This window comes from Leptomonas pyrrhocoris (assembly GCF_001293395.1).
Source record: "Leptomonas pyrrhocoris isolate H10 chromosome Unknown, whole genome shotgun sequence".
Taxonomy (NCBI): domain Eukaryota; phylum Euglenozoa; class Kinetoplastea; order Trypanosomatida; family Trypanosomatidae; genus Leptomonas; species Leptomonas pyrrhocoris.
Genome location: NW_015438376.1, coordinates 577304 through 604854, shown reverse-complemented (window position 1 = coordinate 604854; position 27551 = coordinate 577304). Strand labels below are relative to the sequence as shown.

Sequence of the window (27551 nt, the reverse complement as noted above, 5' to 3'; positions counted from 1 at the left end):
GCAGATTCCCCAGTTTGGGCCGCACTCCCAGCACTCCCAGAGCGGCTACCCCTAAGCCGTGGGAATCGCCATCGTCACACGTCTCCAGCAAGGTGACAGCCCACAGATGGACCATTACTCCCTGTACACGTTGCTCGCCTGCCTGTTCGCTCAGTAAAGGGTCCGGCTCTCATGCCGTGCAGAGGGCCGTGTTGTGTTCGGCGTGGCCAGGCCCTCGAGTCGACCACCACCACATATGGCACAGACATCGCCGCAACTGTCGCAGCCCTCACCGTGCCACGCCTCTCTGTCGCGCTGGTGCTCTGTTCACCTCCGCTATCGTGGTGGCGTCCGCCTGTCTCTCAACAAACCCCCGGCAAGAGTCAGCTCCCTTTCGTACCCCTTCTTCGCCCCTGTTAGTTTCCATTGCCTGTTGCTGTGCGGTCGCTGAGGAAGCGGAGGGCTCATCACGGGCGAGCTGGCGCGGTGTGCTGACTGTTGAAGACGTGGCGTTGCGACACGTCGCCGTTCAGCAGGGAGCCGCCGTTGCTGCTGCCGAAGCTTCGTTGCCCTTCGGCCCTGTGGGTCGGCATAAGACACACAGGTTGACTGAGCCGACCCCTTTTTATGGCAAAGCGGCGGTTGCTTTGCTTTACTTGGGGCAATTTGTGTCCTCTCTGTTTGATTGTTGCTGTTGTTTGTTTGCTCTGCTTTATTTGACCATCCTCCGTACCTTCGGAACACTCTTCTTCCCTGGTCCTTTCTTCTCTTTTCATTCTGTCAGTTTCTTCGTAGAGCTTATTTACCTGTGTAGTGGCATGCTTCTTCTCTTGTTTTCCGTTTCTTCTTTTGCGGCTTCTTCGTTTCCTTTGCGCGTCTCGTGTTCTTGTTAGCGTTGCCGGTTTTACTTTTTCCTTTCGTGTCTTGTTTTTGGTGTCTTCCGCGTGTCCGTTTGGGATGCTGCAACCTTACACCGTTTCCTCGCCACACCGGCGCGGCGGCGTCCTCCTCGCGAGTGCATCTCGCATATGGAGTGTGCACGCGTCGTACGGATCCCACTGCACCTGTGTTTGCCAGCCTATAAGATACACCCACAACCGTACAGCATTGCGATGGTGAAGCGCCAGGAACGACTTGTTGCCTTTCTGCAGCCTGTCGTAGCACGCGTTATGCAACCGGCTGCTTTAGTCGCGGACGTTCCTTGCTGCTTGTCTCCGCATCTCGCATGGCCTCGTGCTCACGTCGACTGTGTTGCTTCACCACATGCAACCCCTGGCCGCACCCTCGTCCAATCGGGGCTCCGCAGCTCCTCGACAATCGGGGGCGGCACTGTGTCGTACATAGTCAGCACGTCAGCGATCCAATGCTTCACGATGAAGATCGGAAAGTAAATAATGTATCGGTGGAGTATCCGTCCTCATCGCCGACCGCACCCGACAGGTGCATCATCTGAAAAGGATATGATTTGTTTTAATCACCCGTACACGGGGAACGAGAGTTAAGAGTTCAAGACGCCGATAGCAAGAGCAAACTTTCAGGATGTGTTCCCATTGAGATGCATTGCATGTGTGTTACGAGTACAAGGAGGAAGAACAGCACCGCACCGTCTCCTTGTTTGTTTTTGCAAGGAGCTCGTGGTGAGAGTTGCGGCCAACGCACACCAGTTGAAGGTGCGTTAGAGTAGAAAACAGAAATTATGACAGTATGTTCTGCGTGGGATGTAAGTTGACTTCTTTCCTCTACACACGTGAACACGGAGATCAAACAGAAAGCAAAAGAAAGGGAAGAAGACCAAAACTAACTTCGGTTTCCTAAATGGATCCTCGTTGGAAGCAGCAAGACTGCCCAACTACTGGACCAACGTCAAACTTGCACTGAGATCCTTCAGCAAACAGGAAAGCGAATGCAATTTGCTCTGTCACGCGCGTGGATGTGCGCACGTTGTGCACAAGACCACCGTTCCATCTTCGCCGCAACTCACTTCAAACGCGCCGTCGACTTTGACGTCTGTAATCGGCAGGCGGTGTAGAGGCAGCTGCGCGGTGTAGTGCACCAGGTTGCCAGCACCTGCAGCCCGAGATAAGTACAAATTGTTGTTGCACGATCCGTCAGTCGCGTGCGGAGATGCCAGAGCGTTTGTCGACCAGTCACGCGAGCGGAGATTCCAGAAGTAGAGGCAGCCGTCTTCGCCACCGCAAAAGACCTCCGTGTCGCTGCTGCCAAACGCGGTAGGCGAGCGCGTTTTGGTGTTGTTCTCCGTTCCTGTGAATCGGTAGGGGAGCAAGTCGCCGGTTAAGATGTCCCACACGCGCATCGTACCGCCGCGGTACGCCGTCAGCAGATAGGTGGACGAAGGCGAGATGGCCAGCGAGCAAATCTCCATCGCGATGGGCGACACGAGCGTCGCCGTCATAACACCGGTGGCGACATCCACCACACGAATCGCGCTGTCCTTCGAGGCCGCAAAGTAGCTGGAGCCGGTGCGGTTGGACACCAGCGACACCACGCCGTACTCGCTGAAGAGGTGCTCGTACAACTTCGTTCCAGTGATGAGGTCCCAGATGGTGACGGTGCCCTCGGACAGACCAGTGGCGGCGAGCGACCCGCACGGGAAGAAGCAGCCGGCGTACACATCCGCCGTGTGGGTGAAGGTGCAGGCAACGCAGTCGTCCCCGGGTGCAACGGAACGGCCGTCAAGGAAGAGCTGCAAGTTGAGCACGATCGTCTGCGAGCTTCCCCAGCACAGCAACTTTGTGCCGTTGCGACGCAGGTTGCGGATGGGTCGCTTGCTTTGATGGAGTAGATGCGGCCGGTCCGTCGCACACGCCTCCGCGGAGGAGGATGAACCGCCAACGTCTGCGCCTCCCACCGGGCCCGTTGGGATCCACAAAATGGCGCCACTTTCGGTGGCCACGACGACGGCCGAGTAGCTGAGGAAAGGCTGGCAGGCAGTCAGTTTCACGCACTGCCGTGTGTCGCCGGGTGCGAGTGAGGGAAACATGCTTCGCAGAAGGGCGTTGACGTCAATGGAGACAAGCGGCTCCGTGGTCGGGAGCTGCGAGTCCAGCGGGGCGGAAAGTGAAGTGATGGTCGCCCGCTGGCGGCGTCGAACCAAATCGGGGTGCTGCCGTGCCACAATCTCGAAGGAGAAGGATTGCTGAAAGATCAAGCTGAGCGGCCGTGTCAGCTCCACCGGCGCCGTCATGCAGACGTTGCCGTGGCGGCAATAATTCGCGTAATCGGTATTGCCCATCTGTGTGCGGATTTGCTGCAAGATTTGTGCACGCCCCTGCTCTGCCGTCCAGCCTCGATACTCCGGGTAGATGTTACTGCTCTCGGCCACCGTCTTGCACGTGAGCAGGTATGTGAGCTTCTGAAAGTGCTCCCTGCTGATGGAGCGCTCAAACGGCTTGATGGTGCGCATAAAAAACGTGAAAGCGCGCTGGTCGTTGTCCTCCTCGATCATCTCAAGAAACTGCTGCTGTGCTAATACGAAAGGAAGCAAACGCACTAATGAGGCGGCCGGGGACGTACCTTCCGTGCGCAGACCGCTCTTCACAGTCGCCTTGGTTTGCAGCTTCTTCAGGCTCTTCTGCGCCGAGTCCCAGTTGCGCTCTTCCACGGATCTGCAGAGAGTGCGCAGCGTCTTGCGCAGATAATGTTCACCGCGAAATTGGCTCGTCGCCTCCTCACGCAGCATCTGCGCAGAGGCAGTGAAGCCTTGCTGGATCAGCCAGGATATAATAATCTGCATCATCTCACTGCGCGTCACATCGTTGGACTCGATGTCGGCAAGGGGATTGGGTGCGAAAGTGTTGTGTTCAGTGCTGCTCGCATCGCCCTGGCCGCCACTGCCGACGCCGTTAGACGCGCTTTGAAAATTCATCATGCTAGGCACTCTTTCGCTCTAAAAGCACCATTGATAACTTGCGCGTGTACGAGAACAAAACACAGAGAGAGTGAAGTAGAATAGACAAGATGAGCTCCACGACAGAGAGAGACGAACACGATTTACGAATTATATGGTCAGGCGGTTCGGGTAACTTTTTTCATGGCATCAACTTGTTGTACGCTATACTTCCCTTCCCCAGTCACCACACTTCATCTTCAATTATACATGTTTTTATTCTCTTTCTTGACACGTCAAGCTATTCTACAGTGACTTCTCTCGGTTATTATTCAGAGCGCGTTTCGGGGCGTAAAAAACCAACGCAATAGTGAATATCGCTGAACTTTGTTTGAAAAACGCATGACAGCTTTGAAGGCGTTATCTCGTAGCAGAACGCCTCGCACACAACTAGACGCAACGCTGTGTTCACGGTGATTCGTGGCAGCGGGGCGGATGCGGTCCCAAATGCTTTACTGGAAAGCAGTGCACAGGAAGTAGGGGAATTATCACACGCGGCCTGCCGTACAAGCCTCCCGTGAAGAACAACAAAAAACCGCGAACCATAAAACAAACAGAGTTCCCACAATAGAGTTGGTCAAAGGGTAATAGAGACGACCAGAAATGGTGCGTCTACAATGGAATACTTCGCAATGTGTGATGGGGGGTTGAAGCGCACAGCCCTCAACACGGTGAACAGTAGAGAATACAACAACGATGAATCAACAACGCATTACAAGACAGTGTTTGGGGTCAGCAAAACTAGCACGTTTTGATGGATTATTATGGTATAAGCTATGAGTTCGGAAAGCCTTTAGCACGGAGAGGATTGTTGGCAGCTGAAGGAAGGCGTTCGCTTAAAGCACCCAAAAGCGTTCCTTTGGGGGATACATCATCATTTTCCCCTGCGTTTGTCACGGCTGGCGTAGCCGTCGAGCGCCTCTAACAAGTCTTCGCGAGTGAACTCCGGCCATGTCTTTTTGAAGAACGCAAATTCGGAGTAGGCACACTCATACAGAAGAAAGTTGCTCACCCGCTGCTCACCACTCGTACGCAGAATCAGCTCCGGCTCCGCAGACACACCATTCGTGAAGACAAGCTTATCTTGCTCCTCGTAGTCATCCTGGGTTATGCTGCGGAGCATCTCATGATTCATCTCCTCCCTCGTCACCGGTGTTGCGAGGGACGGTCCGCAGCTGCAAAGGCGGCGCGCGAGAATGCGATTGCATGCCGCGACGACTTCCGACTGGCCGCTGTAGCTCACGCAGATGTTCAACGTTAGCCGGCGCGGCTGAATTGCTCGTGACTCCACCTCCACTGTTTGCATCAGCTCTACCACACGCGCGGGAAGTCGATCCAGTTCCGTCGAAATAAAACGGACAAAGATGTGCTTGTCGAGCGCCACTTTCCGGATGCGGTCAAAGAAGAAGAAGAAGAGAGACATCAACGAGTCCACCTCCGCGGCAGGCCGCTGCCAGTTGTCGGTTGAGAAAGCGTAGGCAGTGACCATGTCCACGTTCGCATCTATGCAGTGGGACAGCACTTCCAAGAGCTTCTCACCTCCATTGCGGTGGCCGTCAAAGGTGGTGTGTTCGATGAGCTTCATGAAGCGGTTATAGCGCGTGGCCAACCACGATGCCTGTTCCTTATTTCCGTTGTACACCAACGCAGCCTCGGGGCTGCAGAGTTCGGTGCAGAGGGTCTTCAACACAGCTGCGTCAGGCTCCGCGTGCCGAGTGCTGTGCTTTTGACCAAATCGCCTGTTTCCGTCCATGATGATGCCAAGATGCCGCACCGTACGTTTCGCCGGATCCGGCTTGGGTACGCTGGCCTTGCCAGTCTCCTTGCGTGTGTACAGACGCAATAACACGATCCCCATTTGCACAAAGAAGGCAAAAAAAAGAATGGACACACACGCCGCCCCGAAAGTGCCACAGGCGGTGCGCAGGGCCAACATTTCACCGCTGTCGTTGAAGGCGGCGTATTCGCCCGGGGTTGCGGCGGCTTTGTGGCGCGCCTGCAGAGCAGCGCCCATGGTACAAACGCAAAAGAATGAAAATAGCCGCGTGCTGCACTAACTCCTCGAGGGGCTGTGTGGTGGCACACACGCAGCGAAAGGGAAGGAAGGAAGAGAAATCAGAAAGGAGAAGTCGTAGGAGCGCGAAAGAGAAGAGATTATGAATCCCGTCGTTGAGACTGCGGCTGCACGCAGGTCGTTCGTTACGCAAAAACAAAAAGAATAAATGGCATGTAACGATGCGCTTCCAACGTTGAAGGCTTGATTGGCAGCGAAATAGATAGGTCAGGTAATTCAACGGTAAACGGTTCATTTTCCCACTGAATGCAGGTGCGACAACGCGCAGAGCGCACCAGCTGTGACAGGAAGAAGCGTGCGTACGATATAAGGACGCAACAGTTTGTGCGGTGATGAGCAACAGATTTAAAAAAAAAAAACAGCAGCAACGGTATTCTAGTGTTCACAACGACGAGGAGGCCGACAACATCGGCTGCACAGCATTACTTTCGTTTGGCAGATGCATCTGGGTCTAACACGCCGCGCTGCAGCATCCCGAGCAGATCGCCTTTCTTCGTGGTGCCCCAGCGTATACGATCTGCAGCGCTGCGGTGCAGCACGTCAGAATTTAGCAATGAAAGAGACTGTGCCGTGTTGATGATAGGTGAGAAGAGGGAGTACACGCCTTTTGCAAAATGCACAACAGGAGCATATAACCAGTTCCCCATGTGTAGCAGCACGGAGCGTTGTGCCTGTCTCTCGGAGGCATTGCGGCCACGCTGCGTGGATTCTCCAGCAAACAGTCGCAGCTGCTCGGTGTGATCTGCGACGATGCCGCGCTGACGCTCGAGGTTGATGACGACGAATTCCAGCTGCTGCTGCGCGTAGGCCGTGTCGTTTTGGCTTTTACCAAACAACTCCTCTAGGCGTGTAACGTGTGCGCGGAGATCGTCGATCACCACCTTTTTACGTTCTACCGCCGCCTCCAGGTGTCGGCAGCGTCGCGCAAGCTGCTCCACAGCCGTCTGGAGTAGCTGGATCTGATGCTTGGGATCCTCTGCAACGTCGCTGGAAGGCCGCGCGAACCCTTTGTTGCGTTGATCCATTGGTGTTGTTTTGTGCTGCGTGTTTGCACCATCTGCAATGCAACAGAAAAGGACGAAGAGAAGAGAAAAGGAAGGGCGACTTTGTTTCCTTCGTCTTCATTGGCGAGCTGAAAGCGACGAAACGAGGCGTCGCAAACATGGAATGCGGCGGCAAAGAGAGCTCTGCGGCAGTGGCGCACAAGCCGATGCTGCGCAGCGTTGCGGGGAAGGAGGGCCCACTGAATAAATGAGGACACGTACACGATGAAATCCAACGCGGGTGATTTGTAGAACCTTTTGTGGTAGCGATGGGTTTTGAATACAACGGTGACAAAGCAGGCACGTACATACAGGCCGCCGACAACACAGCTGCCAGGCTGCGAACACTTCTTTTTCCTTTCTATGTTACATCATGTTCGTGTCCTTCAAAAGCGTAAGAGGCGGGGCGGTGGGACACATGCACGTAAAGAGCCGATTGATACGGCCGACGACAAAGTTCTGCACCGCGAGGCGATCCCACAGAGTGTTGATTTCCTCCAAGCACGGCAGGGCCGCGCCTGACTTGGATCCGCTTTCGGCATCCGCGGAGAGTGGTTTTAAAGACTGATTCACCTCTAGCAGTGCATCCACCACCGTGGCACGCACCGCCATATTCGTCTCTGTGTCGAGGAAATTCTCCGTGGTGCGGATCGCGTCCTCCGCAAAGAGCATCGGTCGGAATTGGCCACTGAGCTGATCCAGGTGGTACTGCTGCAGCTGCTGCAGCCGGTCCCGACTGTCCTGCAGCTCTCCGGTGCGCTGATCCAGTTGACGCCGTGCTTCAACAATTTCGTTTGTGTAGTCGCCGGCGGTGCTTCCGGAGACACCCAACGAGGTGAGCTGGGCGTTTTGGTTCGAGGACACGACCAGAGCGGTGCTGTCGTGAGTATGCGGCTCGCGCTGCCCCGACTCGCGGAGCTCCCGCGTCATTGCGTTGAGTTGAGCGCGCAGTGCTGCATTTCGCTTCTGCGCCAGCGCCAGCCGGTCCTCCTCCAGCTCCACCGCACGCCTCAAATTCTCTCGCTCGCGATCTGCTGTGCGGCCCACCGCTGTCACCCGCTGCGACTCCTTGTCTCGTTGCAGCAGCTCTGTCATGACGCGTGCGCGGTACTGTGTCGCTGCATTCGGCGAGCGCTCCGCGCTGGAGGGATGCGGCGGTCCGGTGGGGACTCCACGCTGCGACGAACGTTTTTCTGATTGCATCGACGACGACGCACCGCTTTCGAGGAGGCGTTGCAGCGTCAGCTTTTGTGTTTGGAGAAGACGCGCCATCGCTACCTCCGGTGCTTCGTCGACGGAAACAGAGGGCAGCGTGGGAAACGTTAGGGGCGGCGCGCCTGCAGATGGACAGAGGGCGTCTGCGTCACTGCAGCTGCCTTGCTTTAACGTGCGGCCCGTAGGTGCTAGCACGCCACGGTGCTGCGTCCGTACTGTAGAAAGTTCTGTAGACATGTCGGACCTGCTAAACCACGAAGAGATGGCTGTGTAAGTTGTGTGCTCTGAGCGTGAACAGCGCGAACTCCGAAAGCCGTCAATGAGAAGAGAAAGAAAACAGCAAGACGCAAAGGGATTGAAGACGATCGTGGGCAGCATGCGGAGAAGACCTGCTGGATGAAAAGACACGCTTCGCGCATCGGTGGATGGAACGCATCATCCAGACAAGTAATAAATGTTTTGACCAGTGGCGATTCAGTTTTATGACGTGATCATTTCATTTTTTCTTTGTAAGTGTCGCGGCGGATTTGCTATCCTTTGAGCTTCTCTTTCCAGTCTTGGTTTCCGTTTCATGTGAAAGTTTGCGCCGTCATCAAGCGTCGCGTGCTCTCTTGACAGGAGCGTAGTCAAGACGATGAAAAGGGCAGGGGCCGCGCAAAACCACCTCTCGTGTGTGCTCCGCGGTGCAGTAGCCTTTGTGCCGATCAAAGCCGTAGTGTGAGTGTAGACGATGCATGACATGCACTGCGTACGTGTCGCGTGAAACCTTTGCTACGATGGAGGCAGCTGCAATGGACAGCAGCGTGTCGTCCCCTTTAACCACCGTCGTACAGCGGAATCCTTCCAGTGCGGCGTGCATGACTCCAATTCTTTTGCGGAAGTCCTCTTTGCGAACCGCCTTCTTCGTGATCACTTGGCGCTGCTCCTCTAACAAGAAAGTCCAAGGAGTGCGATTGCCATCGATGAGGATGGCGCAGTTCAAGGGTGTTATGGGATGTGGTGCGGTGCGGTTGTACGTCTGCACGATGGTGTTGCACACAGCAGCCATCCCTTCCAGTGTTGCGTTGAGCACGTTGCGCTCGTTGATCACCGCCACATCCACAAGCCTCGCCGCAACAGCTTGTAGAGACTGCGTACGTTGATAGCGCGCCCAGCAGCACGTGCCGTCAGCCATCACCTGCGCCAAGAAGTCGCTGCTGCCCTCCCGCCCTAACTCTTCGCACATGACATCCAACGCTTCTTCTCGCGCGGCCGCCACCATTTTCTTACTGTCCCGGACGGTGTACTGCACGGGGGAGACAGAGATGCGATACAAGGAAGCAGCAACACCCACCGGCCCTGCCATGCAGCCGCGACCCGCCTCGTCCACGCCGATGACAAATCGCACGCCGGCCCCAACAAACCGCCGCTCGCCCTCCGTCGTCTCCATTCGGCTGTGCAGATGGTCCGTCCTTCTTGGCAGTCTGACATCAACAGTTAATTTCCATGATCGTGATAGTGTCGAAACGATTGAAGGAAGAAAAGGGTAGAAAGAACTGAAAATGGCATGGAGGCGGTACGGAAGTGATGAAGCAGCACCCAACACGTTGGCTGGCACGTTCGATACTTCCTGCGAGGTTTGATGAGCCAATAAAGAAAAAGGTTGGCTCCAATGGAGTGAAATCCACCCCCGAAGAAAGGCGGCGGAAATCAATCCTTTCCAAGCAAGGAAGCACATACAAACGCGTTCTGCTGCCGTTGTCGCTGTTGCGTTGTGCTTCGATCAGACCATCGTGGCTGCGGGAGACTAACGTATTTTGAGAATTCGCACCACCGAAAAGGTAGAAGTGTGTTCCTTTTCCCTGGACAGCTGAAATCTAAGGCAGTGAAGGGCGGCGAGAGTCGTAGGACGTCAACTCTGCCTCCTCTAAAAGATCTAAAAGGTCGTCTGGCACGGTGGACCGCAGTACGTCCGCCCAGTGCGGTGACGAGTCCTGTTGAGGGCTGTCCTGGAAGAGCGCTGGCTCGTCGAGGCCGATGTGGCTTAGCAACTCCTCCGTGGACTCAATGAGGTCCGCAGAGGAGCTAAGTGGGGTATCGGCGGAATCGGACATGCCCCACGGACACGATGACGCTGGTCCGCGGTTTGTGCGGGGGTGAAATGTGCACTCGCGCATCTCCGCCTCGTGCCGCTCCTTGACAAAGTGTCGCAGGCGGTCGCCTCGGCGTCGCAGCCACATTTCACTACGCCGCGGCAGCGAGTTGTGCGACTTCTGCGACGTGGCGGTGCGGTTAGTGCGTGGCGCAAAGGTTTCCTCCGGGTTAACGTATCGATTGGAGTCCGGCGGTGCTTTCGAGCGTATGAGGCGTGCGTGTACGGTGTCCTCGCTCTGCGACGCGATGAGGCTGCTGATAGGGTCGATTTGAGGTCTAAAAGCGCTGCTGCTGCGTACCTGTTTCAGCTTGTCTTGTGTCTCACTGTGTGTCCGTCGCGACACGGCGTCGTGGTAAAGTCGCTGATACGTCGCTGCGGAGGCCGACGTGGGCTTCATCGAGACGCTGGAGTTGTGTCGATTGGTGACGTCGGCGAGAACCGCGCCGCACTTCTTTGCTGGGGATGATGTGGCGGCGACGGTGGTGTGTCGAGGTGCGTAAAGGCGTTCCACCACTGGCTCGGAGACCTTTAGCCGCTTGGTGTGCTCCGACACGGCCGGCCTAAACGTCAGCTTAGCCGCCTCCTCGCGACGCTTCTCTTCCATGCGTTCCTCATGCACCTTTTGGCGAGCGTGCAGTAGCTCACCAACGGACAGCCCCTCCCACTGCTCTCGCTGGCGCAGTGCCGCGGCCATGTTTCGCGACGCCGGCAGAATCGCTGGGTGGCGGGACTGCTGCGTCTCCCTCTCAGCAATATACTCGGCGAGGCGTTTGGCGCGGCGGCGACGTGCGACTTCGGCGTTGGCGTGCAGCGACGGTGTCGGCGCAAAGAGGCAGCGGGGGTGCAGCGGAGAGGTGGGCCGTGCGACCTCCGCTGCGGCCGCCTCTTCCTGCTGTCGCCGCACCGCCTGTGCCTGCTGCAACTTTTCGTTGTACAGACGGCCGTACTGCAAAAGGCGCTCCTCCACCGGAGGGGAGGATCGGTGAGAGAGGTGAAGGGGCTGCATGGGCGAGAGCTCGCAGACAACATCTTCGTTGCCTTCTCTGACACGTGGCTGAGAGGACGTGGCCGCGGTGCCACCGAGTCGAAACGACGGACGCATGTTCGTTTGAAAGAAGAGGAGAAGGACAGAAGCAGCTGTGTGAGAACGGACCGTCCTTTGGTAGTAGGTGTTCAAATGCACGGCTCGGCAGATGCAGCGGTGGCCGATTGGACCGAAATAGTGCCCGTCTGCGATGGTGGAGAAAAGGGAGGGAAGAAAAACAAAAGAAAATCAACACGCGGAGACGACACACTCCTCTCACGCAGCATCGTTGCATGCGCCCACAACACCGTGGAAGGCGGGGGTGCGCATGCGTCTGTCATCGCACAGCCGCAAAACACAATTGAGTTACATGCGGAGTAATTCGCCTTTCCTCTACCCAAACGCAATGCGAAGATGTCCGAGATACAAGTTAGCAAAAGGATAGAAAACACTCCCAAGTTAAAAAGCAGGTGGTCGCCGTCGAGCACCTCATGAGTAAATGAATAAATAAAAAGGCGTGTGGTGAAAACACACTATACATCAATAGAGAAGGGAGAAGAGTACATGTAAGACCCGTTGGTTGGTGTCCTTCAATGCCCGTTTTACGGAGACCCCATAGACTGAAAGCGATAACTAAACGTGCTCGGGTCCTTCGACGAGTACGTCGTCGGCTTGCTGGAAGAGGGAAAGTACGTGCGTTGCTGCTGCGCCTCCGTCAAGTGAGCGCGCCGAGATTCCTCAAACATTTGATGAATGTCGGGCAGGGGCGTTTGCGGAGATGCCGTCGACCCGCCTTGAGCAGGGCAGTCGCCACGACGCGCCTTGTTGTGACTGCCCTCCGGGCTTGCCACGCGCGACCCACGCGAAACCCGCCGCTGCACCTCGCGCTCGCGTCCGGTGCGGGCGTCGTGGCGCTCCATCATCGTGTGGATTTCACCGTAAAGGACCTCCGACCTGCGACGAATGCGCTCCGGCGTGGACACGCGGAAGGCGACTTCACGACCGCGAGAGCGCTGCTGTCGCTGTCGAGTTCCAGAGACGCCTCCGCCGCCACCCTTATGTGCATCGGTGGGATCTACAGAGGAGCTATGCGCATCATTGTGGACGTGGGCCTCGTTGCCGGCTTCGCGGATGGTCTCTAGCGCCGCCAAGGTGCCGCTTTCCTTGTCCTTCACGAGCATGTCCACGTAGCTCGAGGACACCGGCTGCTCGGACGAGGGGGTCGCCATCTGCGATATGAGGAAGGAAGAGTGGTCAGTGAGCAAAGTGTAAAAGGAGGGAAGGTGCTCTTCTGAGTGGGCCGTGGAAAGACGCAACACTCATTACTTGGACAGCGTAAAGGAATTTTAAAAGAAAGATAATAATGGAAGTGATAAAGGAGTGGTGGTTGACTACAAGGAGCTGCGCCTCTACAGCACGCTGACGCCGCAGTTGACGATATTCGTGATTCCGCAACTTCTTCTCAAAGTACACAAGAGAGGAGGCATGATACACGCATCTACGCTGAGGCGCCGCCTGGCAAAGGCCACGTAGGGAGACGTGTCCACACGCGATCATTTCGTCAAGGTCATGTTGGGTGGAACTCCACGCCTTGTCCGTGAGGTGCGAATGCGAAGACTTCGGTAGCGACTTTACTCGTTCTTTCTTCACCTCCGCTGTTCAGCTCTCGCATTATTTGTGTGTGTGTGTGTGGGCTTTGTCATTCGCAGATGAACACGTTGAACGCGTCTACTCTAAAAGGCCGGGACATACGAAAACAGCGGTAACCGCTTCGCACAACGGCACCGCACAAGCGTGAAGAATGGCTGTTGCGCGCGCTTTCCTTCTCCTTCCTTCTAACTCTTCACAAACGGAGATCTTGGGTGCCAAGTACCACCTACTCCCGCGAAAAACCGCCTTGGCGAGGACAACTACTGAGCTGCCGCCCGTGTCTCCTCCACCACAATCACCTCCTCTTCGCCCTCGCCCTCCGTCTCCGAAGGCGAGGCCATGCTTTCAGCCACCGCGCTGGACAGCGTTGACTTGGCCGACAAATCGAGGAAGTCTCCCACCTCCGCCACCTTCGATTTTTTCTGCATCGCAACGAACGAGTAGTCGCCGTCTTTGATGGTCTGCATGGAGCACATGTCCACCCCGCACGACGCCGACACGTGCAGCGGCACGCTCACCTTCACCCCGGGGAACGTCTTAGGCACGTACTCGTGCACGGAGCTCAGAATGCGGCACGTGTCCGTCACGCACTGCTCCAGCACGTCCACATGACAGTCGATCCACACGGAGTCGTGCACGAAGTTGATCAGACAGGCGCGATCTTTGTAGAAGTTTTTCTTCACGAAGTGTCGAAAGAGACGGCCCAGCATCATCTGCGCCAGTTCCGCGCCGTAGCCTTGAATGGGGTAGTTCTTTATGGGTGGCAGGTTTAAGACAACATCGCGTGTGCGGAAACTCATGCGCAGGCCCGTCGGCATCTCCGCAATAAAGCAGGTCGGAAGGCCGGGGTTGTTTGGACGCAGCGCTACGGAGCGCACGATGCGGTGAAACTCTGCGATACTGGGGTACTCCTCGTTCTCCTGCTTGATGGAGGACTCCAGATCCTTGACGGAGATGCCGGTGGTCTTGTGCAGCAACGGCACGCCGGCGCCGTAGAGCCGCTGGAAAGAGAACTGCTTCGCCGTCTTGCGCAGCTTCACGTACTTTGGCACGTCTCGCTTGTAGCCTTGGTAGATCTCTTTGTACGGCAGCCCGCTAAAAAACGCCGCCCGCTTCACGTGGAAGTCGACTCCCTTATTGAGGTCTCTAGACAGGTTGGCGTCGTTGCACAAATTGGCCAGCACGACGATCTCTAATTGCGAATAGTCGACCTCTACGCAGCGGCCCTGCGCGCCGAAGCGGGAGACAAAGAGGCGCCGCACAGAGGACTTATCGTCCTTCGGGATGTTCTGACAGCTTGGGTGGGCGCTGACGGTGCGCGACGTCGTCGTGGCGGTCATGTCGATGTGCTGATGCACGCACCCGTCCGGGTGCAAAGTGGCAAGGCGGCCATCGGAGTTCGGCTGCAGGAACGACGAGACGTGGCGCTCCAGCACCTGGCGCTGCAGCAGCAGGCTGGCCGGCTTCACCCCGTGTGCGCTTAATGACGCCAGCACGGCCTCCGAGAAGACCTTGTGCTGGAGACTGGCGACCAGCTTTGAATTTTTGATGTAGGCCGAGGCGATGCCAGGCAGTCGCAGCTTGATCGCTTTGTTCTTGCGGTCCGTCGCCACAAAGCACCCCTTCGATGGGTAGCGCAGCAGCGTGTTGGCGGCGAAAGCCAGCAGCGCGTCCCGCTGCGCCACCGGGTCTTCGCCCGTCAACCCAAAAGCGTGCAATAAGACGTACCACAGCGCCCTCGTGTCCGTGATAGCCCGGTGCAGTTCCCCCTCCGGTCGCACCTTGAGGGTCGTCATGAGGCTGCCTAAGCGCAGAGAGGTCACCAACGCGTCGGCGACGTGCCGCTCCATGCGATAGGTGTTTTGGTGAGCGGCGACGTCGGAGCGCAGGGCAACGAGCATCGTGAGGGAGTCGCAGAACAGCACACCGTCCAGCTGCACGTCCGGCGCGTGTCGCTCGATCGCCCGCCGCAGCAGAGGCTCGTCCACGCCAAAAACGTTGTGTCCCACCATCACCAGCACCTCGTCTGGGTTGTACGACGCCTTGTCCAGGCGCAGGTATTCACCGATGCTGGGTGCCACCGTCTCCATCGTTGGTGCATCCCGCACCAAGGCGTTTGTGATGTGATGAATGCTGACCGTGCGCGGCGTAATGACCCGCTGCGGGTTCACTAAGGTGTGAAAGGTCGTGTTCTCCACCGGGTCAAACAGGGCGATCTCAACAATGGCGTCCGTCGCCGGGTTGAGCCCCGTCGTCTCCACATCGAAGAACACCATGCGGTACGTCTTTGTTTTCTGTGTGCCCTGCTCGTCAATAAAGCTTGCCACGCGCTGCGGGAGCTTGGTGGTGAGAGGGAGAGAGCACAGCGCTGCGTAGCGTTGCAGGTGCAGCTCGCCGACCATGCGCGTAAAGTCGCCGTACTTGTGGCACAGGTGCACCAGGTTCGACGTCCACAGCGGGTTATCGCGACTTCCGCCGTTGTATCCTAAGTTAATCGTGCCGCCGAAGAAGAGGGCGTGCGTCTGCTGCAGCGAGCGCCAGTCAAAGAGCTCGTGCATCTCCTGAGGCACCTCGGGTGGGATGTAGCCCGCGAGGGTGCGGTCCAGCACGGCCGCCGCATTCCGCAGCGACGCCGCCTGCCGCGTCGCCTCCTCGGCGTCGATGTGAATGCCGGCCCACTCCATGCTCGCCATGGCCAGCAGCGAGTCCATGCGGTGCGCCAGACTCATCATCTGGCACTGCTCGCATGAGCGGGTGAGCTGCGCGTGAAATATCTTTAAAACAACCGGCGTTGCCAGCAGGAGAAACCGGCGTTGGAAGGCAAAGGGCAGCCGGTCGTTCGCCGTCCCGACGCGCGACGCCGACGGCAGGAGGGCACCGTGGCGCAGCGCCAACTCGCCCAGGCCGTTTTTGCCCGTCACGCAGCGCTGCGCCTCGAGGAGGTACTCCGCCAGCGTCACGCACCACACGCGTCCACCGCGTTTCAGAAACTTCTGCAGCTCCACGTCTTGCCAAAGCAGCAGCAGGAACGTCTTTGCATCATGCGTGACCAGCACTTCGTAGTCGTCCAGCTTGGGCAGGCAGAACTGGCCACGGCCGCTGTAAACGCTCCACGGCTCCACCGTCCGTCCTGCGTGGTCGCTGAGGCAGGCACTCAGCACGTAGTTCTGTCGCGCTACCGGATTCATTGGCTGGGCGTAGACGACGTTGTCAGTGGCTATGAAGGACACGGCGATGTACTTCGTGTAGTGCCGTGCCTCGGCCCTCTCAGCGGCAACGCGCTTGGGGAAAGTGAAGTACTTGGCCCAGTCGGACACGTTCTGCGGAGTGGCGATGGTACTCTCCTGCGTAGGTGCCAGCTGCTCCAGATAGTTGCGCTCCTTGCTGTCCGCCAGCGCTTTCTTCTGATAAGCGCGCAGCGTGTTGCCGGCTGTGATGTAAACGTTAAACAGCAAATCCGCATCCAGCCACTTCGCGGCCTCCTTCAGCGTCTCCCAGTAGCGTGACGGGCTGGACTGGTAGGCGCCACGCATGGCCTCGCTCACCTCAGAGGCGAACACGACGACGCATCTATTCCCGCTCTTCGTGACAGCGGCGCGGCAGCGGAAGAGGGAGGCGCGGTCTGTGCGGTTGGTGGGCAGGAGGATCATGCGAGTCGAGCGGGTGTCAAAGAGGCAGGCAAGCACGTCGGAGAGCATTCCCTTGGCCGAGTAGTGCCGTCGTCGCACCGGATCCCACATCGACACGTTAAGTCCACGCGAGCCTGTCCGGACTAGATGAATCACGTACACGTCAAAGCGAGGCAGAATGTAAGCGCTCACTGTGCGCAGCGGGTCTTCTGAGGCGGCCCGGCACGCCGCCGTCCGCAGGAAGATCCAGTGCGCCTGAAACCACGTTTGAGACAACGGAGTGGGCGACACACCGGAGAAGGCGTGTGCGGTGACCTCCCGCGGCGAGGGCGGGTTGGGGCGCAGCGAGGAGCACAGCTCCAGCGTGTCGACGTGAACGACGGGCTGCAGACCGCTGGAACGAAGCATCTCGCTGAGCTTCTTCAGAGGGTCAACGAGGCTGTTGCGCTCTTGTGTTGTCTCCGCCACCGGCAGCAAAATGAACTGTGATACACCGCCGGTGTGCAGCATGATGTCGTCCGCGAGGCCCCACGCATCGGACGCGTTGGCGCCGATGTTCACCGTGCAGACGATCTTGTCTGCTGTGATCGAGTAGAGCGAAAATACCTTGGACTTGAAATGGTAGCCTACCAGAAAGATGGGCACATCGGCTGTCTTGGCATAATCCTTTTGTTGCTCCTGCACCGTCAGCGATTCCTGCTGGTGGGCCATGTCATTTTTCATACTTTCAAAGTACTCCTGCGCGCTGCGCTCAATGCCAGAATCGAGGGAGATGGACACCCGAAAGAACTCCGTGTAGTCAGCCGCCGCGTCAGACGACGGCTTCTTGCCTTTCATGAGAGCCGACTGCGCCTTGACGAGGGACTGCATGGTGCAGCTTCCGCGCAGCGACTGCCCCAGAACGCGTTGCCATCGAGCTCGCAATTGGCGACGCATGACGAATTAAAAGCCTCGCAGCGTTGGAGACAGCGAGGGTAAGAAAAGGTCGTCGTGGGCGTTTGTACGGAAATCTGCCCGAGGCCGTCTGCACCGGTGAGAAGAGAGGAGCAACAAGATTTAAAAAGAAAAGAGTTTGTGTGAAGAGGAATGTATGGTTGTCTATCTACGCCGTAAACGGCTATCCCGTGGGACGAGCGAGAGGGGAGCTGCTTTACGAGCAGGCGTGTGATTATGCGGGAAAGATGGGGGGTGAAAACGCATGGAATGCGCGTGCAGCGGCCGCTCGGGGGAGGGGAGAAGAACGAACAAGTACGTGCCGACACCAGTGCTGTACAGAAACACCTCTATGCATTCTGGTCCACAAAACCGAAGAAAAGATAACAAGAGAGCAGTGGAAATAAGAGATGAGGTGCAAAGTAGAAACACAGCCGTAGCAAGACGCTTCTCAGCGATCCGTAAAATAAAGGTGGGGAGCGTCTGGGCAGCAAACGATGTGAAGCTCCCTCGCCGAAGAGAACAACACTGACGCCATCACTTCTACCCGTGCGTCGATGACCGACGCTTCGTACCAATACGTGGTCGGTACATTTTCTTTCATTGTTGGCTTCGTCGATTTGGAGAAGCCGCAACTGAATTGTATCCGCAGGGTCTATTCTTCGTTTTTCCACACAGTAGACGCGGTAGTTGAGCCTCCGCAAAAACAGAAAAGGCGAATGGAAAATAAATTAGTAAGTAGGCATTCCGTTATAGATAGATATAGATATATCGATAGATAGATAGATCCACTTCTCGATGCATCGCGCGTTGCGCACGTCCCACATTTCGCTCGGTCAACCTCCCGAAAAACAACGTTTGAATGAGACGTGAGCGGTTATTGCAGTAATGCTCGTAGTAGAGTGAGTGCTGCGCTTGAGATTAAGATGAGGATAATAATAAATAAGACAGGAGACAAATACCAGTAATCAATGAAAAGAATTAATTAGGAGCGCCGGCACATCGCCTTCCTTTTGCATGATGACCAACACGGATCTACAACACTGACCAGCACGGTGACGCCTCGCCCTTTGTCTGACTCCCATTAAAACGCCAGCTTCACCACTAAGGCACGAGTGACCACGAGTATGTCTGGAGTTCCACACTCCGCTTCAATGCAGAAGTAAAATAACTATGGCGTCACGAGACACGAATAGCATACAGCAACAGGCACTTCCTAGTCCTCCTTGCGCAGGTAGCGGCGCTCCAGGTACTCGCGGAAGTACTTCGGGTTCAACGGCTCGCCGGTGGCCTTCTTGATCAGATCCTCCGTCTCAAGCATGCAACCGTTGGCCCAGATCTTCTCCTTCTGCTTCGAAAGAATGGGCTCCAGGTTGCCGGTGCGGATGCACTTGTCCACCGTGTCCTCGCCGAGCTCCTTCTTGATCGTCGCCATCAGCTGCACCGCGAACATCGACCCAAGCGAGTACGTCGGGAAGTACCCAAAACAGCCTTGTGCCCAATGGATGTCCTGCAGGCACCCGATGTCGTCGCGGCCCTCCGTGTCCAGGCCAAGGTACTCCTTCATCTTCTCGCTCCACACACGCGGGATGTCATCCACCTCCATCGTGCCCTCGATCAGCGCACGCTCGATCTCGTACCGCAGAACGACGTGCAGCGGGTAGCACACCTCGTCGGCGTAGATGCGGATAAATCCAGGCTTCACCGTCTGGTTCATCAGACGCACGTTCTCCACCGTGAAGGCGGGCTGATCACCGAGGTACTCCTTCAAGATGGGTGTGATGAACTCGGCGAAGGCGCCGGAGTGACCCACAACCACCTCGGCAAAGCGCGACTGACTCTCGTGGATGCTGAGAGAACGCGCGTTGCACACCGGCTGGCCGCGCATCGCCATCGGGCCGCAGCCCGTCTCGTAGCGGGAGTGGCCGGTCTCGTGGATCGTTGCGAACATGGCCTTCGTAAAGTCCTCCTCGTCGTAGTGGGTGGTGATGCGCGTGTCCTCCTTGCCCATACCGGTGAAGGGGTGAGGAGCTTCATCCAGACGGCCCGCCTCGAAGTCGAAGCCCCACACCCTCATGAGGTGGTGGCCCAGCGCCTGCTGCTTGTCCTTTGGGAACGGCGCCTCGGGAGCGATCGCTTCCACACCCGAGTCTTTCTGCGCCGCCAGAATCTTCTGCAGCAGCCCCGGCAGCCACGACTTCACATCGGAGCTGTACCTGCTAGCGCTTTCCGATGCTCATGAGACGAACACCTCGACGGTGGATACGCGAAGCTTCTCGCTTCCCATGTGCTGATGTTGTGTGTTTTATCGTCTTTTTTATCTCCCTTTGCACTTATACGTTCTTCTTCGTCGACCACACTTATCCTCGCGAAAACGAAAGATGAGTTGTCGAAACAGGAAGAATTGTTCTACTAAAAAAACGGACATGCAAAAGACATTCGTGTCAACAGAGGCTTGTGCGTCGCATCAGCAGCAAAATAAACCCGTTTAAGTGTATCGCAGCGAATGCGCTTCGTAAAAGAGAACGAGGAGGGGCACCAGCGGGGTCTGCGGCTTCCGTCTGCACCGCACCGCGCACTCCCCTCGCTCAGTTTTCTACCGGTCTCCTTCCCCCCTCTCCTCTTTGCCGCTCCTTCACGGAATTGTCACACCTGTTGCTTGTTGTCACTTACCCAATAATTATATTAATAATAATAATTTGCTGCCGTTTCCCAAACGCCCTTTACGCCAACACGCGACAGTGTCAAACACCGCGTTATCGTTTCTCAAAACCCTCGCCACAACTCACTGTTTTTTTTTTTCAACACTTCTCTTTGTCTGCTTCAGCGATGCACGCCTACAAGCAACTCGAGAAGATGTGCACGACGGTGTACAACTTCAGTCACCTTCTCGCCCTCGGTGGGTGGGACTCGCAGGCGATGATGCCGCCGAAGGGTGCCGCGGCACGTGGGGCGGCGATGGGCGAGCTCTACGGCCTCATCGCCTCCACCATTACTGCCCCGGAGACGAAGACGCTGCTCGAAGAGGCGGAGGCGGTCAAGGCGGAGCTGAGTCCAGAGCAGCAGGCGAACCTGCGCGAAATCCGTCGCCGCTATACCGCGGAGTCGGCGCTGCCCAACGAGTTCGTCACGCGCAAGGCGGTGCTCGTCTCGACGGCGCCCACCATCTGGGCGAAGGCCCGAAAAGAGAACGACTTCGCTGCCTTCCTGCCGACGCTGAAGGAGCTCGTGAGGATGGGTCGTGAGGAGGCGCGGCTTCGCTCTGCCGCCACCGGCAAGACCCTGTACGAGGCGCTCTTTGATCAGTTCGAGTGCGGCATGACACTTGCGACGCTCGAGCGCATCTTTGAGTCCTCCTTGCGCAGGTAGCGGCGCTCCAGGTACTCGCGGAAGTACTTCGGGTTCAACGGCTCGCCGGTGGCCTTCTTGATCAGATCCTCCGTCTCAAGCATGCAACCGTTGGCCCAGATCTTCTCCTTCTGCTTCGAAAGAATGGGCTCCAGGTTGCCGGTGCGGATGCACTTGTCCACCGTGTCCTCGCCGAGCTCCTTCTTGATCGTCGCCATCAGCTGCACCGCGAACATCGACCCAAGCGAGTACGTCGGGAAGTACCCAAAACAGCCTTGTGCCCAATGGATGTCCTGCAGGCACCCGATGTCGTCGCGGCCCTCCGTGTCCAGGCCAAGGTACTCCTTCATCTTCTCGCTCCACACACGCGGGATGTCATCCACCTCCATCGTGCCCTCGATCAGCGCACGCTCGATCTCGTACCGCAGAACGACGTGCAGCGGGTAGCACACCTCGTCGGCGTAGATGCGGATAAATCCAGGCTTCACCGTCTGGTTCATCAGACGCACGTTCTCCACCGTGAAGGCGGGCTGATCACCGAGGTACTCCTTCAAGATGGGTGTGATGAACTCGGCGAAGGCGCCGGAGTGACCCACAACCACCTCGGCAAAGCGCGACTGACTCTCGTGGATGCTGAGAGAACGCGCGTTGCACACCGGCTGGCCGCGCATCGCCATCGGGCCGCAGCCCGTCTCGTAGCGGGAGTGGCCGGTCTCGTGGATCGTTGCGAACATGGCCTTCGTAAAGTCCTCCTCGTCGTAGTGGGTGGTGATGCGCGTGTCCTCCTTGCCCATACCGGTGAAGGGGTGAGGAGCTTCATCCAGACGGCCCGCCTCGAAGTCGAAGCCCCACACCCTCATGAGGTGGTGGCCCAGCGCCTGCTGCTTGTCCTTTGGGAACGGCGCCTCGGGAGCGATCGCTTCCACACCCGAGTCTTTCTGCGCCGCCAGAATCTTCTGCAGCAGCCCCGGCAGCCACGACTTCACATCGTTGAACACGCGGTCCACCGTCTCGAGCGTCATGCCGCACTCGTACTCGTTGAAGAGAGACTCGTAAAGCGGCTTGCCCGTCTTGGCGGAGCGGTGCTGCGCCTCCTCACGACCCATCCTCACGAGCTCCTTCAGCGTCGGCAGGAATGCGGCGAGGTCGTTGCTGGCGCGGCACTTCGCCCAGAGCAGGCGGGCCGTCGTAGAGACGCCGGCGTTGCGTTGCACAAAGTCGCTCGAGAGGGCCGAACGGGCATCGCAGCGGCGCCGCATTTCTCTCGCAGGTTTGCCCGCTGCACCGCGCTCAGCCCCGCCACGTCAGCCGCCGCCGCCGTCAGCCACACGTCCACCTGCGGGTCGATCAGCAGGTCTTGTACGTACCCGTTGATCCCCGGCAGCGCGTTGCCGCGCGCCTCCGCACCCTTCGGCGACATCATCACACTCAAGTCTCAATACACCAGCATCTGCAGGTGCTGCAGGCGGTAGAGTCAGAAGAAATGTACCTCCAACTCCTCATACGCGGTGCGGCTGGGCATGACGTCGGAGACAACCAATAATGAGAAGAGCGCGTGGTTCTGCTGCGAGGCGGGAGAGTCGACGTGGGGAGCAGGGAAATGGGAAAAAAAAAACTGCGAAAGCCGCAAACACAACTTTTCCTTCACGTAAGAGAGAGAGAGGTGTTAGCGATGCAGCGAAGGAGGAGGGATGGGGAGCTAGAACTCTTGGGGCTGGGCAAAAGCGACGACGAGCGACGGACGGCGAAAAGGCGCCGACGGTTCGTCACTTCCGGCGCCGCATGAATAAAGCCGTGTCGGCTGCACCGCAATATCGATGCCCGAGCCAGTTGAATCAGCAGGTCTCTTTTACCTAGCATGCGCTACACCCTTCACGGTGTTGCACTCTTCAGCACAGGAGAGGGACATGCGGTGACGCCGCTTAACGCGCAGACAGCGACAGTTGTAGAAATTTAACCAACTACAAAAGAAAAACTGGTCAACGAAATAAGTATTAGAAAACTATGACACAAGCAGCGTGTGTGCACCCGCAGCCGTGCGACAGGTACGTGTGACGCTTTGGGCCCCCTTTCACGCTGTGGCACAGTACGGGATACTGCGTTAGTCAACCGAGATCGAAGAAACCCCCGCAAGAAAATGCTGCACTCGCACCACTGTTGTGCTCCACGTGCGGATGCACGAGGCTACTCCTGAACAAATGTATTCCATTGCGGAGAAATGCTCGGACCCATTCGCCAACAGAAATAAGCTGCAGCGCAACGCAACCCGGAGCTGCCGCCTTTAGCCTCGTCGCAGCCACGCAACACACTCATACGTGGATAGAGTTTATTTCCTTTCTATATGCATCGCGTTGGGTGGTGTCAGGGACGGTCTAGCGTATTAATGGAAGAGCTTAGCGTATGAGGCAGCCGAATTTAGTACACCAATCCATTTTATTCTTCTTCCTGTCATGGGTTTCAGCGGGTCGTCGTCGACGCACCTCTGTACAACTCCGTCCATGCGATGCTCTACTAGAGGACAGCGGAAAGGAGCAGCCCTTTCCAAGCAAGGCCGAACACGCGTACGTCTAGCGCGGTTTGTCGTGGCGTCTTTCAGCGGCGGACTTCGTGGGGAAGGGGAAAAGGAAAAATGAATAGAAACTCGAAAAAATGTGTATATTTTGCGTGGACTCAGTACGGAAGCACCCCAGCTTATTGAGTCGGTCTTTCTCTTGCATTCCATCCTTGCTGATCTGCCAAACACCGCAGTGATCGACAGAGAAGGGAAACGGAAACGAAGAGAACATACGGGCACCGTTCGAAGTGCTTGTGAGAAAGCAGCGGAGGAGCGGAGACACCGTCGTCAAGGGACGATATAAGTAGCAGTAAGAAGTGGGGCCAAATGAAATAAAAAGGCTGAATACAAAAAAAAAAGAAGGCAGATACATCCTCGGCCACCATCCATCAAGAGACAACGAAGATACTCTTTGCAAAACAACCACCGCACCGGAAATGCGCAGACGAACAGTAAAAAGCGGGGACGGAAGAACAACGGAAAAAAGAGAAGACACATCGCGTGTAACCGCCCAGACCAAAGAAATAAGAGGTGAAAGAGTTCAAAACACGCATCGATGAGCATCGTGCGAGCCCACTTGCACGGAGCTGGGTGCCGCTGCAAAACAGCTGCATCCATTCTCTGTTTGCTGATATTGGACACTTTGTGCGGATATATGTCTGCGTGTACGAGTGTCCATTTTCTTGTCCCTGCAGCTTAAAACGCGGTGCACCCCTGATTGTCTTTCTTCGGCGTTGCCTTTGCCCGCTTGGGGTCGATGGGCCACCGCCGTTCTCGTATTTCGTCCGAGCGTGACTTCTCCTGCAGTGGTGTGGTCGTGGTCGCAGAGTCGCGTCTACGCGGCGGGGCGGCCGTGGGGGTTGTCGCCTCGTGTGTTGGCGTCGTCGGGTTTTGGGGTGAAGACTGCGGGGTGCCGCGGCTGCGCGGCGGGTCCGATGGGACGTTGTGGGCGCGGCTGTGCAGGGGGCTGAGGGGCGGCGAATGCGTCGGTGGGTGCATGGGGGAGGGCACGCCGCCCGGCACCGCGGCCGCCCCGCCGCCGTCCCCCCTGTCTCCTCGCGCGGCGCCCACAGCGCGCGTGCGTTGGAACTTGACGCGCACCGACGACGCCTCTTCGCTGATTGCGCAGCGCTGCGACGGTGAAGTCGGGCAGCCCATCACTACCGCCACCTCCTCTTTGCTGTTGGTGGTGGTGGCGCCGCGGTGGCTGTGCATCCCGTCGTGCTCCGAGGCGCTGCTAACGACGGAGATGCGGCCGGTGGTGAGGCTCGGCGTGCTCTCCGTGCTGAAGCCGCGGGGCGCACGCTTGGGGGTGAGGTGCTGCGCAACGGTGGCGGTGAAGAGCAGCACGTCTTGCTCGTCTGTAGGTCCCCTCTGTGCTGCCGTGGCAGCGCGCAGACACGTCAGCAAGCTATCGTGCCAGCCGAAGAGCTCCAAGGCAACGCAGAAAACGATCTCTTCGTACACGACGGTGGCGCCCTCCTCTCCCATCCACGCGGTGCAGCGGGCCACGACACGCGCCACAACATCTCGCACCTGCGCTTTGCACTCCTTAAAGAAGTCCGCCGTGCGTTGGTGCAACGCAGCCGCCCAACACGTCATTGCCGTCATCAAGTGAAAAGACGTGACGGCCCCCTCCAAAGAGACGGAGCGGCGCACGCTGCGCACCATGCACGCCGCTCCCCATTCCATGTTCGCCCGCTTCGCGGCGGCCCACAGGTCCGTGTAGTCCTCAATAGTCGCCGGGCGCGCATCGAGCGCACTAGCCAGCTGATACGCATCGAAGAGGCGGTCGAGCGAGGCTGCAGAGTCCTGTACCAGAAGACCGCCCCACTCACGGGAAAAACTGTTAAACGAAGTCGACGCCATCGCGCGTCGGCGGAGAGGAAAATAATAGTAAAACAGGGGATACGTCAATATAGAAATAAAGCAAGGGCGAAATTACGGTGGGTCGAATTCACAGCGGAAGAGGGAAGACAGGCACCGATGACGGAATGCCTTCTGCGTTGAAAGGTATTTCTATTCGTCGTTAAAGCAGTGCTTCGACTTATGAAAAAAAAAGATGGAAACAGACAAACGAAGCGGAAATGAACGTCGCACAAAATTGAAGTCCAATTTTGTGCTTTGGTGCTGCTGCAGCCTCTGCCTTCCTCGAATGGTCCACCTCCGGGCTACGATCAACGCAACGATCGGAGACAGTGCGACGCCGCGGACCACAGTGAAGAAGAAGCGCAATGTACGACCGCACAATCACAAAGACGCGCGAGAGAAGTCCGCAAATCGGCTCCCGCAGATACATAGAAGAAGAAAAAAAGAAAACGAAGGCAGTGGCGAAGACAAAAAATAGAGAATCGAATAATCGCGCCTCCGCAAGCAAAGGAAAGACGAAAGAATCGACACCGCGAAGACACAACAACCGCAACTTAGAAAGAAAGAACGTATCGCGACACAAGCCGATCCCTCCCAGCGAGAGAGGAGCGAAGGATGCCGCAGTTCCCTACCACCGCGCAGTGGTGCGCTTCCGCAACACGCGACTGCACTATAAACACGTCTTCACAAATAAATAAGTAAAACGCAATCTTAGTCACCGCCGCGAGACGTTTGAGTGATCTCCAATACTTGAAAGCACGTTCGCGATGCGTGAAAAACTAAAACACGAAAGGTTAATTGTCTGCCTTCTACTGTTCTGCCGCTCTGAGACTCTCCACCGGTGAAAATGGTGGTGCCACGCTCACACACACACACACACACACGCACAACAGTGCAGTCTCACGGCGGAGAAAGAAGAAGACACAGCTCGTCAGTTTGAGAGAAAAGGAAAACGGGAAAACAAAAAAGGCCGCTGAACAAGCTACACGAGTTTTTTTTCTTTTGATTCGAAGAGGGGAAGAGAAGGAGGATGCAGAACAGGGTTCGAGTCAGCACACACGTATATCAACCTAACCGGACGCGCAGTGAGCCGGGGAGAATAATTGCGCTCGATGAGGAAAGGATACGACGGAATACCCCCACAAGCGTGAGTTCCAGCGCGTGCTACGTACACTGCGGACAAGTAGTTGAGGCCAACAGCACTAAATCGGAGGGTCAGCAATAACACGCTCTACCGCTCTGACGTCAGCCGAGAAGACAACGCAGAAGCTTTACAAAAACATAAAAGGACGAGGCAAAGCCTAAGGAAAAAACCCGCGTGTAGGATGGCAGGTGAGAGAAACCGTCTACTGATGAAAGCCGAGGAGGAACTATACAAAGATCTGGAACGAAAGAAAGCGAAGGAAGCGAAGGAAACGATGTTTATTAAAAAGGAGAACAAACAACAATAGTGTAATGCTGTTGAGAAAACCAAGCGCTGCGCACACTGGTAGCGGCCACCGGTCCAGAGATGTCAGTGCAAATCAAATTATGAAATACATAAAAATGAATGAAGGTATAAGCATAGTTGCTACGTGAAAGAAGGACGTGTTCAGTGTTGCACACAGATGAAGAATGGAGGAGAGGAGAAGCAAGGGGAGGAAATGGAGATGATGCCCCGCAAGAAGTAAGAGCAGAAGAAGAGCACATCTGCACCGAGGAGTTGCGAACAGCTCAATGCGACGGTACAGCAGCGGTCAACATCCACGCACACTCTCCGCGAAATTGACCACTCAAGATCGGCCAGCACGTGTCATGAAGAAAGGAACACTTCTCTTTCCCATAAAGGCAAGGCAAGTACCATGCGGTGGCGCTTTCCAGTATAAAAAAAAAAACGTGAAAGTCGAAAACCTTGCCGCATCACAAACGCCGCTCAGCTGCGGAGTTGAGCTCGCACAGTTTGACGGCTGATGCTATGTGTTACTGCGTTTGCCTGAAGCATATTTTTTTTTGATCTTGTAAACAACGCTCCACCTCTCTTCGGTGTGCGTCCCTCCTCTTCGCCATCGATGGCAGGAGGTGCGCACACCGCGGCAACGAAAGCCGAAAGTCAAACGCCTCGCCACAACGCCTTCCACCTCTCAAAAAGGGGAAAAGGAAAAGAAAGGAGATGCGCACCGCCCTTCACGCGCCGATCCACTAAGTACGTGCTT

At 56.8% G+C, this 27551-nt stretch overlaps 11 protein-coding genes across 11 annotated transcripts; all 11 read right to left on the bottom strand.

Annotated features, from left to right (window-relative positions):
• Nucleotides 1-1897: 1897 nt before the first annotated feature.
• On the bottom strand, nt 1898-3907 carry ABB37_07863 (hypothetical protein; the record flags this gene model as incomplete). Its single annotated transcript, XM_015806654.1, has 1 exon — nt 1898-3907. Exon 1 carries the CDS (start codon nt 3866-3868, stop codon nt 1898-1900), a length of 1971 nt encoding a protein of 656 aa, XP_015655018.1. The 5' UTR covers nt 3869-3907.
• An 853-nt stretch (nt 3908-4760) lies between these two features.
• Nucleotides 4761-5957, bottom strand: ABB37_07862 (cis-prenyltransferase-like protein; the record flags this gene model as incomplete). Its single annotated transcript, XM_015806653.1, has 1 exon — nt 4761-5957. Exon 1 carries the CDS (start codon nt 5898-5900, stop codon nt 4761-4763), a length of 1140 nt encoding a protein of 379 aa, XP_015655017.1. The 5' UTR covers nt 5901-5957.
• Nucleotides 5958-6382: 425 nt separating this feature from the next.
• ABB37_07861 (hypothetical protein) lies at nt 6383-7019 on the bottom strand (the record flags this gene model as incomplete). The annotated part of the gene is made up of 1 exon (XM_015806652.1): nt 6383-7019. The coding sequence occupies exon 1, from the start codon at nt 6983-6985 to the stop codon at nt 6383-6385; it is 603 nt and encodes a 200-aa protein (XP_015655016.1). The 5' UTR covers nt 6986-7019.
• Nucleotides 7020-7369: 350 nt separating this feature from the next.
• On the bottom strand, nt 7370-8504 carry ABB37_07860 (hypothetical protein; the record flags this gene model as incomplete). The annotated part of the gene is made up of 1 exon (XM_015806651.1): nt 7370-8504. The coding sequence occupies exon 1, from the start codon at nt 8096-8098 to the stop codon at nt 7370-7372; it is 729 nt and encodes a 242-aa protein (XP_015655015.1). The 5' UTR covers nt 8099-8504.
• A 306-nt stretch (nt 8505-8810) lies between these two features.
• ABB37_07859 (putative Ribonuclease hii) lies at nt 8811-9936 on the bottom strand (the record flags this gene model as incomplete). Its single annotated transcript, XM_015806650.1, has 1 exon — nt 8811-9936. Exon 1 carries the CDS (start codon nt 9561-9563, stop codon nt 8811-8813), a length of 753 nt encoding a protein of 250 aa, XP_015655014.1. The 5' UTR covers nt 9564-9936.
• Nucleotides 9937-10074: 138 nt separating this feature from the next.
• ABB37_07858 (hypothetical protein) lies at nt 10075-11584 on the bottom strand (the record flags this gene model as incomplete). The annotated part of the gene is made up of 1 exon (XM_015806649.1): nt 10075-11584. The coding sequence occupies exon 1, from the start codon at nt 11356-11358 to the stop codon at nt 10075-10077; it is 1284 nt and encodes a 427-aa protein (XP_015655013.1). The 5' UTR covers nt 11359-11584.
• A 394-nt stretch (nt 11585-11978) lies between these two features.
• On the bottom strand, nt 11979-12703 carry ABB37_07857 (hypothetical protein; the record flags this gene model as incomplete). Its single annotated transcript, XM_015806648.1, has 1 exon — nt 11979-12703. The coding sequence occupies exon 1, from the start codon at nt 12603-12605 to the stop codon at nt 11979-11981; it is 627 nt and encodes a 208-aa protein (XP_015655012.1). The 5' UTR covers nt 12606-12703.
• A 583-nt stretch (nt 12704-13286) lies between these two features.
• On the bottom strand, nt 13287-17949 carry ABB37_07856 (putative mitochondrial mitochondrial DNA polymerase I protein B, putative (POLIB); the record flags this gene model as incomplete). Its single annotated transcript, XM_015806647.1, has 1 exon — nt 13287-17949. The coding sequence occupies exon 1, from the start codon at nt 17589-17591 to the stop codon at nt 13287-13289; it is 4305 nt and encodes a 1434-aa protein (XP_015655011.1). The 5' UTR covers nt 17592-17949.
• Nucleotides 17950-18804: 855 nt separating this feature from the next.
• Nucleotides 18805-19665, bottom strand: ABB37_07855 (putative mitochondrial carboxypeptidase, putative,metallo-peptidase, Clan MA(E), family 32; the record flags this gene model as incomplete). The annotated part of the gene is made up of 1 exon (XM_015806646.1): nt 18805-19665. The coding sequence occupies one exon, from the start codon at nt 19663-19665 to the stop codon at nt 18805-18807; it is 861 nt and encodes a 286-aa protein (XP_015655010.1).
• A 1225-nt stretch (nt 19666-20890) lies between these two features.
• ABB37_07854 (putative mitochondrial Carboxypeptidase) lies at nt 20891-22580 on the bottom strand (the record flags this gene model as incomplete). The annotated part of the gene is made up of 1 exon (XM_015806645.1): nt 20891-22580. The coding sequence occupies exon 1, from the start codon at nt 22193-22195 to the stop codon at nt 20891-20893; it is 1305 nt and encodes a 434-aa protein (XP_015655009.1). The 5' UTR covers nt 22196-22580.
• A 1606-nt stretch (nt 22581-24186) lies between these two features.
• On the bottom strand, nt 24187-26931 carry ABB37_07853 (hypothetical protein; the record flags this gene model as incomplete). Its single annotated transcript, XM_015806644.1, has 1 exon — nt 24187-26931. Exon 1 carries the CDS (start codon nt 25357-25359, stop codon nt 24187-24189), a length of 1173 nt encoding a protein of 390 aa, XP_015655008.1. The 5' UTR covers nt 25360-26931.
• Between the last annotated feature and the right edge of the window lie 620 nt (nt 26932-27551).